The 17,518-nt window shown below is 39.9% G+C and overlaps 1 protein-coding gene across 4 annotated transcripts in view; it reads left to right on the top strand.

The window, feature by feature from the left end:
* Positions 1 to 3,907: 3,907 nt before the first annotated feature.
* Positions 3,908 to 17,518, top strand: part of magi2b (membrane associated guanylate kinase, WW and PDZ domain containing 2b) — a 76,682-nt gene continuing 63,071 nt past the window's right edge. For 2 of the 4 annotated variants that reach the window (XM_089127403.1, XM_039658119.2), the window contains exon 1: positions 3,908 to 4,500. In XM_089127403.1, the coding sequence (XP_088983529.1) occupies positions 4,203 to 4,500 (298 nt within the window). In that variant the 5' untranslated portion in view covers positions 3,908 to 4,202. The remainder of the gene's footprint in view (positions 4,501 to 17,518) is intronic. The other 2 variants (XM_089127402.1, XM_039658121.2) reach the window with 1 other exon arrangement.

Here is a 17,518-nt window from a genome sequence, read left to right as displayed (position 1 = left end):
CTGTTTTAATGGAGAACTCCGCAAATGGTCAACATTTTGCATTAATAGGCATTTTTACTGATCAAAGGGAACCACTTTTGAATACATTAAAAGGGACCAAAGAATTTCTCCTTACAATTCCTGTAACGCTTTTCATTTTTGCACTAGGTCCATATATACCCATGTTACGTAACAAATTTTTGACAACTTGTAGAATGTAATGTTTCATAGAAGCCTTCAGTAGGAGCACAAACGCCTTTTCTGATAGTAACACGGTCAATTAAATGACAATTAAACTACTCATCCCTTAAATGTAGGTTCTTGTTGGATGGGAACAAATGTTGACTAATATCCACTATTTTGCTAATAAAAATGCTGTTGAAATAGCGGCATCCTGAAATAAGACTTCTGGTTCGAAGAGTTATTTTTTCACCTTTAAAATGACAATAGTGCATTAATTATCCTCTTTATATTAACCCAGAAACATATGCAAGGGTGCCTTTGCTTTAAATAGAGGGTTTTGAAGTATATGAGAGATCCATAAATGAATATTTCCCCTATAGGAAAGCACTAGTTCTTGCATGACATAAGGTTGAACACTGATGCACACTGCACTCTTGTGGCCAAGACAAGACAAGGCAGAAGTGTTTCCCAGTGGCCTTTAGTTGTCATGGTGTAACAGGCTGGGAAATTATTTGAATGATTTGAATAGGAAAGAGTTTAGATTAAACATTTATCCTCTGTCCTTCATAGCATTTTTTTTAATACTAGAAGTCTTTAAAGCCACCTTTCCACTTTATACAAAAGTCCCTAATGTTTATTTGTTTTTGTTTTTTGCAGCAATGCCTTTAGAGATCCATTTTAGATTGGTCCTTTATTTTGTCTATTGGGAATTGATTGGGTGGTTTGCTATTGGTCTATCTCATGTGAGTGACAGGTTGATCCTGCCCTCGTGTCCGCAAACGTGTCCTCAGAGAAGAGACTCCAAGAGTGAGATGTTTTTTTAATTAAAGATGATGAGAGCTGATGAATTAAAAAAAATGTGCATGGATAAGTCATTTATATTAAGGATGCTGTAATATTCCATAAAGTTTTGTTTATTTTGATTTCATGGTGATTTTATTCATTAGATCATCCAAATGTCCATGTGACACAAGCTCTATTTTATCTTAAAATTGGGTTAAAATGTAAGTGATTTGACTAATTTTCTCAGGCCTCATGTGAGGAGATCAAAGAGATGACCAATAATGTGGAAGGTAAGAAAGGGATGGAGAACCTGATCGGAAGAATCCATACTTTATCACACCGGAGCTCCATCTCTGTCTGTTTGATCAACCACATAACATTAACATTATAGATTAGCCTGACTATTTTAGCTACTTTAATCCACTCCGTGTACTTTGTGCATGCCAAATGGGTGCAATTATTTCAGAATTATTGCATATGCCAAGGCACGATAGCTTTTAGGGTGAATTTATAGGCATTTATTGCTGAATAAGATCCCTTGTGTGGTAGTAATACTATATAATGGGTTTTAACTAATGGACATTAGATGTTGATTGAACATGTACATTTTTTTAAAGTTTTTATTATAGCTCATATCCTGATTATAATAAAGTGGGACTAGGGGGGCTCCGTAGTTGACAATAATAAGTCTAGCAAAAAAATATAGACCTTTTATGGTTGGAGAAATCGAAAAGCCCTGTAATCCCATTTTTTAAACAACCATTATTATTAATCATACAAACAAAAATTATAATGAATTTAGAATCCTGGATGAGTTTAGAATTATTTCATTACTCGTGGAAACAATGGATGCATTTAACGGTATCCATTGACTTCCATAGTATTTTTTTTTTTCCTACTAGGAAGTCAATGGGGCTCATCAACCGTTTGATTACCAAAATTCTCTTAAAAGATGTTTTGTGTTCAGCAGAAGAAAGAAACAACATGAGGGTGAGTAAATGATGCCAAAATCTTCATTTTTGGGTGAGCTATCCTTTTAATATTGAATGAAAAGTAACGTTAGTTGCAATGTAAACAAAAGGTTTTTCGTTGTTGTCTTGATTCTTGTCAAAGCTTCCTACCTAGATAGCATTTTTGGCCAAAATTGCTGTCTAGGTAGACTCGTATTCTATTATATGAGTTTAAAAAAATTTTCTAACTGCACTTAAACGGTTCTAAGTGAGCTTTTACTAATGTTATGAGTCGATCCTTCACAGAACCGATTCTTTTTCCTGCGACGTTGGGGTGGGAATTGAGAGTCGATTCCTCAAAGATAGTTCAACGCAGCGAAATTCGACAGAACACCGGGCGTGACTGTGTTTAATACCTGTTAACCAACTACTCATTATAAATAGAAGATTACAAGTGGGTATTTTGATTCTTCCAAATAACTTGAATATTTTAAATCCATTTACCAAAAATATTTGTTCACTGATTCCTTCGTTGACTCTTTCTGCAGGTTACACATACTGTGACGGTACAGTTAGGCCTACACACCAGAAAGTGGCGACCAGTGAATGTCTCTTGGAGTATTATTTACAGGTGAGTGAGTCTCTTAACTGGTTTCGTTAAAGTTACCATGAAATCAAAACGGACCATTCTTATTTAAAAATGGTACAGTAGCTATGTATCATAAATTATTTATCTGTGTAGCCTACATAACGTTTTCACACAGATGTATGTCACATTAGGGAACTTTTAAAGAATAATCTAATGTATACTCATTATATTGAGTGCATGCATGCTACCCTTGGACACTGTCTGGCCACACCCTAGCAACCATTAAGAGCACCCTAGCAATCGTATCAAGAAGGCCATATCTCAGCACCAGAACATCACAAAGACACAGGGTTTGACTCTTGATTCGGGTAGACATCCAGTCTTTTAGTTTAATAACTGTGTAGCCACACCCTAGCAACCATTTAGAGCACCCTAGCAACTGTATGATATGAATAAACCATATCTCAGCACCTGAACATCACAGAGACACAGGGTTTGAATATTGATTTGGGCAGACCAAGTCTTTTAGTTTCAACCTGGTAACTGTGTAGCCACACCCTAGCAACCATTTAGAGCACCCTAGCAACTGTATGATATGAATAAGCCATATCTCAACACCAAAACATCACAAAGACACAGGGTTTAACTCTTGATTTGGGCAGACATCCAGTGCCAGTCTTTTAGTTTCAACCTGGTAACTGTGTAGCCACACCCTAGCAACCATTTAGCGCACCCTAGCAACCGTATGACACCATGAGTACGCCATATCTCAGAACCAGACACAGGGTTCGACTCTTGTTTCGGGCAGACATCCAGTCTATTAGTTTCAACCTGGTAACTCTGTAGCCACACCCTAGCAACCATTTAGCGCACCCTAGCAACCGTATGACACCATGAGTACGCCATATCTCAGAACCAGACACAGGGTTCGACTCTTGATTCAGGCAGACATCCAGTCTATTAGTTTCAACCTGGTAACTCTGTAGCCACACCCTAGCAACCATTAAGAACACCCTAGTAGCCATATGGGAACATAAACAGTGTCATATCTTATACAGTGATTTCTCAGTATCGCAACATTGCACAGACCTGGGAGTTAGCTTTCTAGCAATCACGCACAAGAAAATGTACATGTCTAGTTTTTTTTTTATTGTTATACTTTTTATATTTGAGTTGGAGTTAATAACCCAACAGATTAAAAAACAAAACAAAAAACAGAAGAATAGAAAATGTAAAGATTTTTCCTGCCAATTTTATGAAGAAGAAAAAAAATCACATTCAGTTTTTTCCCTCTTATGAATCGAAATATTTGTTCTTGAATCAGATATTGGTAATAGACTCGATCTGTTCCATAAACTTTACAATCATACAACATAACGTCGTGTTTAAGCCACCTTCCATTGCACATCTCCCTTCTCTTTTCCTCCAAGACACTTTTGCGTGAATCCCGCTCTAAGGAATGCACTAGCATTCCTGCCTCCTCGTAGACATCACATCCGGGTCACTCGGCAGTCAGCGTGTAAGCGAGCGTGCTCCTCCATCCAGTTGCGTACTGCTGCTGCAGCTCTCAGCGCAACTCCACCGCATGCAACATGGATACTACGAGCAGCGGCCAGCCGCGGAGGATCTGAGCCCGCCTCGGGACACGCCACACTGGGGCAGGGATGAGGTGCCATCCAGCAGACGCACACTGGTAGGCGAGTCGTCAATTGTCAGCGATGTCAAAGAGTCTGAAGAAGAAGAACCACTGGACGAACAAAGTCCACGAAGCGGTGCTCACCAGGAATAAGGAGGGCGAGCTGGGGTTTGACTTGAAAGGGGGCGCCGAGAATGGCAATTTCCCTTATTTTGGGGAGGTGAAGCAGGGTAAGGTGGCCGTCCAGAGCGGCAAGCTGTCCCAGGACGAGCTGCTCTTGGAGGTCAACGATACACCGGTGGCAGGGCTCACCATCAGGGATGTGCTGGCCGTGATCAAGCACTGCAAAGACCCGTTCCGGCTGAAGTGCGTGAAGCAAGGTGAGGATAAACATCTCTGGGTGAGAGCGAGGGAGCGACCCCTCCGCTGTCTGGGACTGCTGTCTGTCTGCACATGATTTCAGCAGAAATCCTGTTTGTACACACAAAGGTGCATTTGGATACGGCGCGCGATCGGTGTGGTTATCGATTCGATTGTAGCCGCGAACGTCTTCGCTTGTGGCAACTGAAGTTACAATGTAGCGGATTGTCACACACACGTTTCAATATAATTAGAGATTTGTTTGGTTTTTAAGCACCGTGGAATCATGCGCGTGGGGACAGAGGTTGTTCCTCCCCGTGTCGGAGATATTTTGGCCCGAGGGTCCGCCATGGGCGAACTGGGCGAATATTTGAAGGCAATTTCATTGATCTCGTAAATTGCACGGCGGCTGTGGCAAGCCTTTTAAACATTTATTCCGTTCCGTTTACGTAAGTAGTAGCTATGGTTACTAGTTCTTAAATTAGTAGAATAAATTATCAGGATTTTACTAGTAGGCTAAGCCTATTATTAATTGAGCAGTGAGTAGCTAATCCAGTGTTGACCTAAATTATTTTAAAATCTCAGTTGCTTTATTAGAGACTAGTAGGTGGTGATCCAGTAGTGACAATTAAAACAACCTGATCATTGACCATTAAAGCAGCACTGTGTCGTTTTTTTCAACCTTTATAATATTTTTCCAAAACCCTTGAGATGGTACATCGACTTACAATAGGTTGAATGACAGGTCTGCCATAGCCTGACGGTGTCTGTATTGCTTTTACTGGCACTCTAACTTCGGGGAGCGAGTAGGAACCCGAGCACAAAAAGAATGACAAAATTCGACTGCTTTACGGCATACGTCACTTCCCGTCACTTCCCACACGCCCAACGGGCGTTTTTTTTTTTTACCTCTGTATGTTGTCATGGCTGAAGCAGCGAGTGAAACCAAATGTGAAGTGCGTCAGGAAACAGAGCGCGCGGGCGATTACTACTTTTGGTATTGTGTTGTGTAGCTTCACACCTTGCCGCATCCAGTGTAGACTGCGTTGCTTTCTTTTGAGGGCGCTTACTGAGTTTGGTAGGGGCTACATTCTTGCAAGTAAATAATACATGATTAGACAAACAAAATAATCGATCAGGATAGCTATCCCATGTCTGCAGGCTGATAGTCATGTTTGTTTCTTATTTTTCTGGTGAGAGTGCCTCAGGCTGTAATGCAAATCGATTTTTCAAATTTGTAATGATAATAATAATAGTAGGGATAAACACTAATGTTATGTATTATGTGTAAATATGTACCATGAAAAGTTGGAATAAATACTAGTAACATCTGGGATATTGAAAAAGATCCTAGTCCAGTAGTGTTCAGGGATGAATGTTAAAATGGCTTGCCATAAGGTGGCAGCTCTTAAAAAAACAATGGTATTCGGTGGAGAAAAGGAGAGGGTACTTGCTGTGTAAATGGGAAGAGTGATGCTATCTCTCGCATAGATGTTGACTTACAGTGATGGGATTTGAAGGCATGCATCTTGTCTTTACGTCTACAGTGCTGAGTTTCCAACAATGCTTATAGTACATTTGCAGTGTTTTTCGCTCTTGTTTAAAGCGAACTTCAGCCCCCGGGCCAGCGCTTTGGAGAGCATCCCCAGTTCCCAAGTGAAAGCAAAAAATATCTTCATGCAAGCAATGGTTGTGTCTAGGGAGATCCAGATCAGTGGACAGAGTGAGTAAATATTGACTGGCTGCTGAAGTTCAGAGCTTGGGGAACTTCTCCGAAAGGCATTTTATAGTGTGCGTATATTGTAAAGACAGTAAGAACAGAGGCTAGCTGAATAAATTGATTTAATGATTGATATCTGGTACAGTAAGGCATTTGAATGCAGGAATGGACTGGCCATAGATGCACCATGATTTGTCATTGTAGCGAAACACTTCTTGCGAATATCCGAATTTGGGATTTAAACCTGGATTCAATTAGAAGATTCTCTAAACATCTTATTCCGGTGGTGTTTTTTCTAATAGTTGTGTAATTTGATTCTCCCACTAAGCTAAAAAAAAAAACAGGTATTTAAAGGGATAGTTCACCCAAAAAGGAAAGTTCTGTCATTTACTCAACCTCAGGTTGTTCCAAATCTGTACGAGTTTCTTTCTTCTTTGTAACACAAAAGAAGGTATTTTGAATAACGTTCATTCGCCACAATTCAATTCACACGCAACATCTCTGGGATAAATCAAGATTAACAAAAATGTGAATCAACTTATTATAATTTATTATTAGTATAATTTTAAATTGAGTTAATTAGGCTATCACACTGATGACAGTTGACAGATGTGAGTGTTAACATTTTTTGTTACAACGAACAAAACGGATATATTCACCTCAGAGAAGAAGGTTCAGGGATTTTATTTTGTGTTGTATTTTTGTTAATATTGATTTCTCAAAACTTGTGTGCTTTTTATGGGCGAGACAGCGTGAACTGTGGCGCTAACAGAGTCAAACGAATGAGAACAATGGCCAAGATCATGACTTTTGCTAAATAATACAGTCAATTTGTATCATATACCCCCAGAACACTTGGATATGACATGTCACATGGGATCATTCTAAGATAGGTTCGCATCTTTATAAAAAAGCTTGGTGCTGGTCGCTAGTCACTGCCATTATATGGACGAGGACGAGTGGGACATTAGTAAAAAAAAAAACAACCTACTTTTGTGGTCCATAAAAGAAAGAAGGGCAGATGCCATTAGAACAACACCAGGGTGAGTAAATAATGACTTTTCGTTTAAGGGTGAGCTGTCCCTTTAAGACATATGTACAAAAACAAGATACAGTAGGTAATAGTTTGTATTATATGCTTTCCTGTGGGATTTGATGGGCCGACTGCCACAGCATATGTTATTTTTGTCTCAGTCAGTCCATCCTACTTTGATGTGATGGAGAAGATGGTGTGTTTGTATTGGTGTGCCTTGGTGCATGTCCAGGACTCACTTTTGTGGCTTGGTGGTTACAGGGACTTTGATGCCCAACTTGTCATAATGACCCAATTCTGACAGTTATATAAATATCAAGCTAAATAGTCAACTAGGCTGCCTTCATACATCACATTTCTGCGAAGCACCACGTTTCATTTGGAATAAAGCACGTCTATTGCGGTCTTATTTTAGAAGTCGTCTTTCATGTTTCCATTTAATCTTCTGGGCCAGATATTTGGTTTAGTGGTCTCGTAATCCTGTGCCACCACTACTTTGCTCTCAGCTCATCGAACGATCCGGATCGGTGCTGCGACCTCCAGGTTTCCCAGCCTCTTATGATGTGCTGTCAGTTTTTAAATATCAGCAGTATAATCTCATTATTTTTCAGTTGTGAAGTGCAATAATTGGTTATATAACATATTCAGTGTGCACAAATGGATTTGGAAACTGATTAACACGAACATGACTCTGAGCAGATTTCTGCAGCCTCGGGGGTTTAACTTATTTTGCTTTGAAGTGTAGTTTATCCATGACAGTCATTATTCTGTCATAATGTTCGGCATTTTCCTTAGAGATGGGGATAGATTTGGTATTTCATCTCACATTTAGTCATTTTTAAATAAGTCATCTTCTTTCATCTGTACTCTTATGATCTCACTTTCCTTTGCATCTCTAAAGAGTACACATAAGAGTGGGGTAAGATGTGTCGCCCCTTATTTTAGCAAACTGTGCAGAATGTTGATCATATATTTAGAAAGAACCTGTCACCTACAGCCAGACTGAGAGATGCACATGAGAAAAGCAAAACGTGTTATGCTACGAATGAACATTTTCTACATGATTGATAGGATTATTTAGATATACATGGTCCGGTGATGTCAGACAACATATTAAGTAGACCCAGACCGATATATCGGCAGGCCGATATTATCGGCCGACATTAGGCATTTTCCAAAGTATCGGCAGTTATAATGGCCGATAAATGAATATTTCAAAAATAAAAACGGACGAAACACGCTTCTACCATGTCATGAGGGTTGGAGTTGTAGTTTGTCCACCAGAGGGCACTCTACACCTTCCCTGTTGGCAACACTCGTGTATAACGCGCCACATATCCTGCAACCTGGATCTAGCTTATAAGGCAATGTAGGGACTAATATCAGAACTTTAATATATTTTGATGTTCCTCTGTTCTGTTGTGACAATAAAAGAAACGAGTTTCTTTTTAAAATGCATCATTATTTTAGTTAAAACTCATAAATAACTAAAAATAACTAATGTTAGGGAAAACTGTTAATGTTTTGTTGCGCGTTTCTGAAAGAAAAAAATATCGGCCGATATATCGGACTATCGGATTTTAAAAACAAATATTTGGGTCGGTATCGGCCTTCAAAGTCCTTTATCGGTCGGGCTCTAATATTAAGGTGTTTTTATTTTTAACGATAATAATTAGTAATGATTGCCTAGAGGACAGTTTAAGTAAATAAAAAAAGCTCATCTTACCCCACTCTCCACTAAAAAAAAAAAAAAAACCTCCATAAAGGTAGTCCAATCACGACCCAAACGTGTTTTCGGAAGTGATTCGATACTATTTGGCATGTTGTGATTGGTTACGAAACAAACAAGAACCAATTGACCCTTCGCTAAGCCACGCCCGAAAACCGCCACTGGCCAATCATGTCTTAGCAACCGTAATGGCTCTTTCAGACTGCACGATTTTCAAAGTAGTCAGGTCGCTGCTCTTTTCACACTGCATGACTATCTTGGCCAGCATTCAGTCGCTGCTGTGTTCACACTGGACGATTGATCGGTGACAGAAGGTTTCACACTGCATGACTTTAGAAAAATCGCCGACGGACTCTGTCTAGCACGCTGCACGCAAACTACATTTCACAACAAACACGCGTGAGATATGAAAAGGAAACAACGCGCGACACCACACGTGCAAGACCGGAGTTCTCACGTGAGACTTTTTTTTTCGACCCGGTTGTGGTACAGCTGGTGAAACAGACACGAGTGCTCCTGCCAAATTTCGACTAATTTTTCTTCCATTTATTGTGTCCAAATAGACCGAGAAGAAGCTTTTTTTGTTGAAACAATGCCATATCATGTTGATATGTGATCTATAACTCCTCCCCGAACTCCCTGCTGCTCTGTATCTTGCTCTCTCACTGGCTGCCGGTGATCGCCGATGTAGTTTTCAGTCAAAACACTTTTCACACAGCAGGATTTTGAATCGCCGACAGGTCCAGATATTTAGCATGCCAAATATCTCACGGGCGTCGGCGACTCGTCGGTGATTCTCTCAGTTTGCGTCTTTGTTCATTCACACTGCGTGATTGTCACTCGCGTGAACGAGCGCCGATTTGCCTGTGATTTCGGGCATTTGTCGGCGATTTCTCAAAACCTGTCGGCGAGCCAAAATCGTGGCTAAAATCATGCAGTCTGAACTCGGCATAACTATGCGCGGGAGGTCTGGCAAGCTTTCGAACGAGGGAACATGCTGAAGCATTGTGCGTATGGATTGTGCAAATCTGATACCGGTATACTAAAAGTTTGCACGGGGGAGAGGAATTATTTTCCTTCCAGAAAATCTAAAAGCCAAGGGGAAAATGATTGCCGTGATCTAGCATCTATGCGCGAGACCCATTCACTGGTAAATGTCGACATGCTTAACAAAAACACCCATTGCTTGGAAATATTGACGGTTCTTTGGTCATAATGATAACGTAAAATAAGACGATTAAAGAGACAAGACAAAGGCTCACTGACATACTTTAAAATATATTTCAGCATTTTGTTAATCGACGTCCTACTAACGTTACCCCTTACTAAGTAACTTAACCCAATCCGATCGCGGCTCTCCCGGTATTAGTGTTATTCCACAAGATTTATTGATAAGCTGTTTGATTTATAATTATTACGATTATTTTCACATACCCTGCTGTGTATGAACATAGCTGTTCCTCAATTTGTGTTTCCCATTTGAACGGTCAGCGTATGAAGCGCTGCTGCTTGCGCTGGGACTATAACGTTAGGCTTTAACTTCAATTTTTAGGAAATTATTCTCTGATCGGTTGCATATAATGTCGTGAATATATCCCTCAAATGCATACTGTAGTCCATTTTGTCTTTCTCTCTCAGATATTTCACTTGTTCGCCAAAAATTACTAATTATCTCATTGAAATGTCTGATACCGGGTGCATCCACACTATAATAGATGGGCCAGCCGCGAAAGCTTGACAGGCGTAGCAACAGTAACTAGGGAGGGCGGGGCTTAGCGAAGGGTCAATTGCATGCAATTCTGAAACATGGTGTTGCAGTCATATTTTTGGTCACCTGAATGGTTTGTCCTGAATTGGCTTTTATTGTATGGAAAGGAGCAGCGTGAACAAACTGCTAAACATCTCTTGTGTTCAACAGAAGAGGAATCTGGCATTTGTCCTCTTCGTTGTAATAACACTACATATTTATTAGATGCAGTCTGTCTTTTGGCTGGTTGCAAATCTGGAAACAATTCCCTAAGAGAGCTGTGAATGTTCTTTAGCTTCAGCACATTATGCAATGTAACATTCCAGCTGTTTTGGCAATTTGGTCTAGACCTAAAGGATGAAACGCACCTTTCGCCACCGCATCCGATTAATCACGAAAATAGGAAATGCTCCATAAAGCCACTAGCAGCACAGAGCATTATATTCTGCAGTCTTCCACTCACTAAGCAAGTGGAGCACAAGTGCCGCCTAATTTGTAAAGCAGATCCATCTGGAATCCCTCTAGGCTGCTATTTGGGATTATGATGGTTTTTAATATGCTTACCAAAGTGACTGATTGCAATCAACCGGACAGAACTGCAAGGTTCCCATCAGACAGAATGATATACTTTATGTTGATGTTGTGATTGCCATTTTGAAGTGGTTACACCCTCGACCAATCAGTGCACAGAAGCACCTTTGATCCATTATTAAGTCACGAGTACAAGCGCACGAGATGTCAAAGACAGCCGCCTTGAATGTTAACATGACAAACGCGGGATGGGAGATTTTCATTTTTATGAAACTGTTTCTCAAACTGGCTGCCTTACTTTGATTATCCGCATGAGAAAAACATATTTAGTAAATAATTAATCATGATATGGGTTCTTATCCTTTAGATCTGTGCATAAAAACACTTGGCCATCTGTCATGAAGTGAACGGCAGTTCATTTCGGCTCTGTGCTCTCTACACTGCAGGAAACGGAGATCTCGCTTTGCCGGATAGACTTATAAAAGAGCAGATTTAATTTTCTTTAATGCACAAGTTTCTCATTCTCTATTCTTTCTTTCTTCTATTGTGTTCATTACCCTGAGATGCACACATTATTACCGAGCACATGCATTTTTGTGGCTCCATTTTACATTAATCCAGCTGAATACAGGCCAAGGACTTTTTCACTTTTAATATTGTAACAAAAATGCTGATGTTATGCATCATGTATATGCCTTCAGTCATTTGTTTTATGGAGGAGTGTAAATTTGGACAACTTGTTTAAAATTTTAGCATTTAGCATTAAGCTTTGTATTAGTAGAAAGCCTGTGGTATTTTCGAATTACCGTGCTTTCCACCCTCATATCCCCCTGAGACGAGAGATTTATGTATTGTTTTGTCTTTAAAAAATCCTCCGATGACGCAAAAATCGTCATTTTGCGTCATCTGAGGATTTTTTGACCAGAGGCTAAAGACTACAGTCAGTAGTAGGGGCTGTTCCACATGTTTTCAACCGACCACAGAGAGTGAGCTCTCACTCACAGAATGTACACATAGTGTCAGCCATCTTATTTTTTGGGAAAAAAAAGCTAGCAGGCTCTTGTTCTGTGGAGAAAGCTAAGTAGTAGGGGTTACCATCCTCTTTTTCCCGGACATGTCCGGCCGTCGATGTCCGGGGTTCAGCTTTTGCTTTCTGCAGTCGCCATTCATTGTTTACATGCACACCTTTTGTTTCAATCTAACTGAATTCATTCCGATTGGTGAATCTGAATGTGTTTACATGAACGGTAAACAAGTGATCGGTTGATGTGTGTTTTAACATTGCTAAGAAAATTCACACTCCTTCATGAGAGATACAAGACTGGTGTGTCTCACAGGTGTCGCTCATCAGTAATCACGCCACCGGCCTCGCGCCGTTCTCCCGCGGCCCTCAGCCTCGTCCTGCTCGCCACAGTAAACATAATGAATGGCGACTGTAGAACGCAAAAGCCGATCGGGTGATCTCGAAATCACGGGCAGACTCATCACGGAGACTCACTAGTAGCCTAGACTTGTTGTTTAACTACTGCGCTCTGTTACCGGTAGGCGTGGCCTCCAAGGGCAGCGAAGCAAGTACATTCTGGGAGTTGTTGTCTTTCATCCACTTAATACATTTTCTGGCTTTTCTCAGACTTGAAAGCTCCAAATTCAAAAGTAATTTCACATTTCTACATAAAAAACAATTTTAAATACACATTCATCTTTCCAGAGGTGAAGTATCCCTTTAAATGAGAAATATTCTTAGTCAAGAGAGTCAACACAGCTATGTGTTTTATCACAGAATTAGCTTCAGGATCTAAAATACAGCAAAATAAATAATGTTCACGGCCTACTACAAATGCTAGACTTTCGAAATCAGCTTTAATTTTAGCATACTGTGTAGCGCTGTATAAAAGCATGTCACTGTTATACATTGTTACGAACTGTTTGCATTCGATGTTTGCTCTGCAGCCCACAGTTTCCGTATTCTAGCTGTGAAGAACTTGAAGATGAACAAAATGTTTGTTTTGGGATTAGAGATGCATAGGCAAATTAAAGAGATGTAGACCGCTTGTGTGGAATTACTCAACAGCGGGATACAAAACAAAGACGGTGCTTTAAGGGCCTGGAGTCATAGAGGCTGGCAGAGAAAGGTCTTTTTGTGCAGTAATCACTATGTTGCTGTAGGCTGTCATGCCTTGTTCAATGCCCCAGAGCGTGTGCTTTTGTCACAGAGATCCAGAATTGACCCTCAGAGCGTCAAGATGTATTTACTTGAAATTCAAACTGTTGTTGTTTTTGACTTTGGTTATGTTGGACAGGATTGAGGTGGAAAATGCATTCAGTCAGTAAAAACAGGTCAGTTACACACTGCTTTTTAATTATTTTTTTTTTTATTAAGCCATTTAAAGGGACATGGTGTAACTTTTTTTTGTTTGTTTTTTAGTCATCAGACATCATCTAACCTTCTTCCAATTGTAAACCTTTTTCAAGCGTTTATATTTATATTTTAGACCGGGCGGAATGATTTGGTGTAAGAGAATAGACATTGTTGCATGAATGGGTGTTGAAGATTATTATTTTGCAGATAAAGTGGTAATTATGTTTATTTGCGTCACTTCATAAAACCACTGGAGTCACATGGATTACTTTTAAGATGTCTTTTCTACCTTTCAGGGGCATGAAAGTGGTAGTTGTGTAGGCTGTCAATGGAGGGACAGAAAGCTCTCAGATTTCAGTAAAAGAACGGCATGAGGGGGTAATTAATGACAGAATTCACTTTTGGGTGAATTAACCCTTTAACTTGTATTAAACTCGATTCCAAAGTATCTATTTTACACCTCACCAGTGAAAGATACAGACACAGTAAAAATACACCATAAACTAGAGATGCTTTTGGAGAAGGGAGAATTGTGTCAATGGCTTGAAATTAGGCCAGTATTGTTGGTCATAGAGAAGTCATATATTGCAACATGCAAATTCAAGATAGTTTTCGAGGAAAAATATCTTTTGGGTGGGACAGGGTCCCAGATGATTCTGCATGACAAAGACGCATATTTGACATGACATCATTGCCTTTAAATTCTGGGTCTGATTTTATGCTTCGGTGGCCAGATATCTGTTCACCGCTTTTGTTTGTCAAGCATTGCTCAATGGCATATATCGTCTCAAGCTTTAATACATTTGTTTTGTTCAAGTGTCAGAAAATCAACACAAAAAATGTCATTCACTTTCCAAAAATGGGTTGGTTGCCATAGTTCCTGTCCTTCTCTATTTTAACCACTTAAAGTTCAGGCCCAATTTCTCATTGTTGTAATTTTAGGAATGGAAACCTTGAAGTGACGCACAAAGGTTTGATTTCTATATTTAGATTAAGCAACCTGAGCTCATCAAGATCTTTTGTGGAGTCAGTGGAAAGGCTCATTCATTTGCAAAAAGACTTTACTATTTATGGGATACAGATATCCTAGACATTTTAACTTTTTCACTTATTACATGATATACACTTTTCAAGATGACATAAATTAAATCATCCTGTAGAGTTTGTTTCTTGAGTACTAAAACTGAAGGTTGCTTGCTTGCCTTAGTCAACAGAATCCACCTCTGATTCAATAAGATATTTTGATTCCTAAATATGATTTGGGTCCCTCATTCAATTAAACATTTTTTTTTAGATTACCTCCATCTAACGCTCATTTAAAGGTGCAGTATTTAAAACGTCCTTCTAATGTAACCCCTGTAACTTGAAGGTGGGAACGAAGACGTTACGTCAGGCTGGTGTAATGGGTCTCGCCTGGGAGCCCAATCACCTCCAAGGGGTAACAAAACGAGCCAATTGACATTGGCCAGTGAGATTTGCACACCTACCCATACATACGGGTTTAAATATGACCGGCATTACTCACTTCATTCATGTTTTGCTGAGGATGCCATGTGCCCCATGAGCCTCTGAAATTGGTTCAGTGGTTTAGCAATGAGTTCATTTTGACAGAGTCCAACTCCACAGTCCACACCGAGAAAAGAAATGGCAAGGTGTGACTCGGCATGAAAATCTGATTGGGCAATATCCATTGGCTCATTTTGTTACGACTTGGGGGTTATTAGGCTCCCAGGCGAGACCCAGTGACGTCAGTCCGACGTAACATCGAACATGACTGACTGAATGGCAATAGTTGATTTTTTTTTTTTTTTTTTTCAGAACATGAAAATAGCTGTCAGCTTTTAGTTTGCTGGTGCCAGCACTTTATACACTTCAAATTGTTGTATATAGAGTGTCGGAGTTATGACATCACTTTGTAGGACAACTCGGAAGTTAGCACATGGGTTCCCTCGATCGAAAAGATATGCATTTTCCATTTTTGGAAATCTGTGTTCAACAAAGAGTTGTGACCCTGTGATAGACACGTTTCGTCTATCAAGATAATCTTTACAAGTTAATCCACAATGTATACATTTTGAAGCCTATATAAAGTTTTTAAAAAAGCACAAGCAGGTTATAACTGATGTGTTTTAATATCATAGATCAAAACGTGAAAATATTTAGAGGCTTTGTTAACCACAAACCTTATTTCAGGCAATTTAGCAAAAACCCATTCAAAAAACCCATAGACTTTAGGGCGAGGGAACCGGAGATGCTAAAATGCTAACTCACTTCCGCGTTTTGGCCTACAGAGTGACGTCATAACTTCGGCACTCTATTGCCATGTCATCACTTAAACATAATTTTGCTGCCTTTGGGTTGTGAGAGTTAGAGGTGTGAGTGATCATCACAGTGAATCATCATCACAGGACAAACAAAGTGAGTCAGATGGAGATCTCTGAACCATAATTAGCAGTCCTCTCTTTTCTTCATTTAACAAAGGGAAGAGATTGATAGCGGCGGTTATGCGTTTTGGATTTACGCCTAGTTGTAAATGTCGATTGTTTGAGTTAAACAGACAAAAGGGTGTCATGCCTCATGTAGAGTTCAAATGCAGGTGTCTGGGTCATTTTTCTTTCCTTTTACTGATTGTAGGCTTTCAAGGGTCGATGCCAGAGCACACAAACAGAGGGGACAATGTTTTGGGGGGAAAAAAAAGAAAGAACTGCACTGGCAGTGGTAGGCAATGCTTTCTCTAATATTAAAGAAAAATATTACCAAGCATTCTTTTATTTTAATCAATGGGGGAAAAAAACTAATTCATGAAAAATAACTGCACCTATACTGTAGACGACTTGGATAAAGCAATATTCAGAAAAGAGCCAGATTCAAACCCATGTCTCCCACATAAGCACCATGGCTTAATATGCCAGGCTACTAGGCCACCGCTCCGATTGTCCAGCTTTCGAAAGTGAAATAAACAGAGGTAAGGAGCACAGGGATTGGAAATCTCTGCCTCTGAAGAAAGAAATAAAGAGTTGAGAGAGGAATATTGTGTGTTTGTTTCTACTCAAAGTAGATGTAGAATCTGACCTCTCGTAGGAGTCGGTTGTAGCGAATAGGAGATATTGATTCTTGGCTGCCATCACACATGGTTTCCCTCTCTGTGTCCAAAGCTTTATCACGGCTCTCCCCCTTAGTCTACTTGAGCTGAAGGCCTCTAGCACCAAACAACTTTCCAATGGAGGAAAACTTTCAGGCGATCGATACGCTGCTCAGCTGTCCTCAGCGAGGGCAGTGGTGTCAGCTGTGATTATGCTGTCAAAAAGAAACCGCTGAAACTCATTGGAATCATTAACCTCCTCTCCAGTGAAAACAAATCAATATGGGGACTTATTCCCACCTTATCAGAGAATATTAACCATATCGTACGGAAGATATTGTGGGTCAGACCTGTGGAAGCCTGTTTCCACCTCAGTGGAGTTAAAATAAAGGGAGCTGTGAATTCATTTCTTGTAATTGAAACTTTATATCTCACTACGTGACTATATCTCATAATTATGACTTAGATGATTGTAATTGTGACTATATTTTGCAACAAAACAATATATGAGACATTGGGTGCTTTTCAATACTCAAATTGATGCTTTGATTTTTTTTCCTCCCTCCTCGTCGTTTCAATTCAGCCATCTTGAAGGGCATCTCAATTTTATAATTGCACTATGAGTTGGCGAGGAAGCTTCCTGAGGAGTCGCGAGTGAGGAAACACAGGTGTATCCTTCCCTCGCATAAGGAGGTCGAGCTAAGACGCATGGAAAGGAAATGAGGATGCACAAATAAGAAATGAGAAGCATCATTTGTTTCTTACAATTGGCTTTATGCACAGCTGCACTACTTCCTGAACTTCAGCTTCCTGTCTGCCATTATTGGACAAACTGAT

This window comes from Pimephales promelas, chromosome 25 (assembly GCF_988280905.1).
Source record: "Pimephales promelas chromosome 25, fPimPro1.hap1.1, whole genome shotgun sequence".
NCBI lineage: Eukaryota > Metazoa > Chordata > Actinopteri > Cypriniformes > Leuciscidae > Pimephales > Pimephales promelas.
Note: the sequence above shows the minus strand (reverse complement) of the source record. Positions and strands in the feature narration are given on the sequence as shown.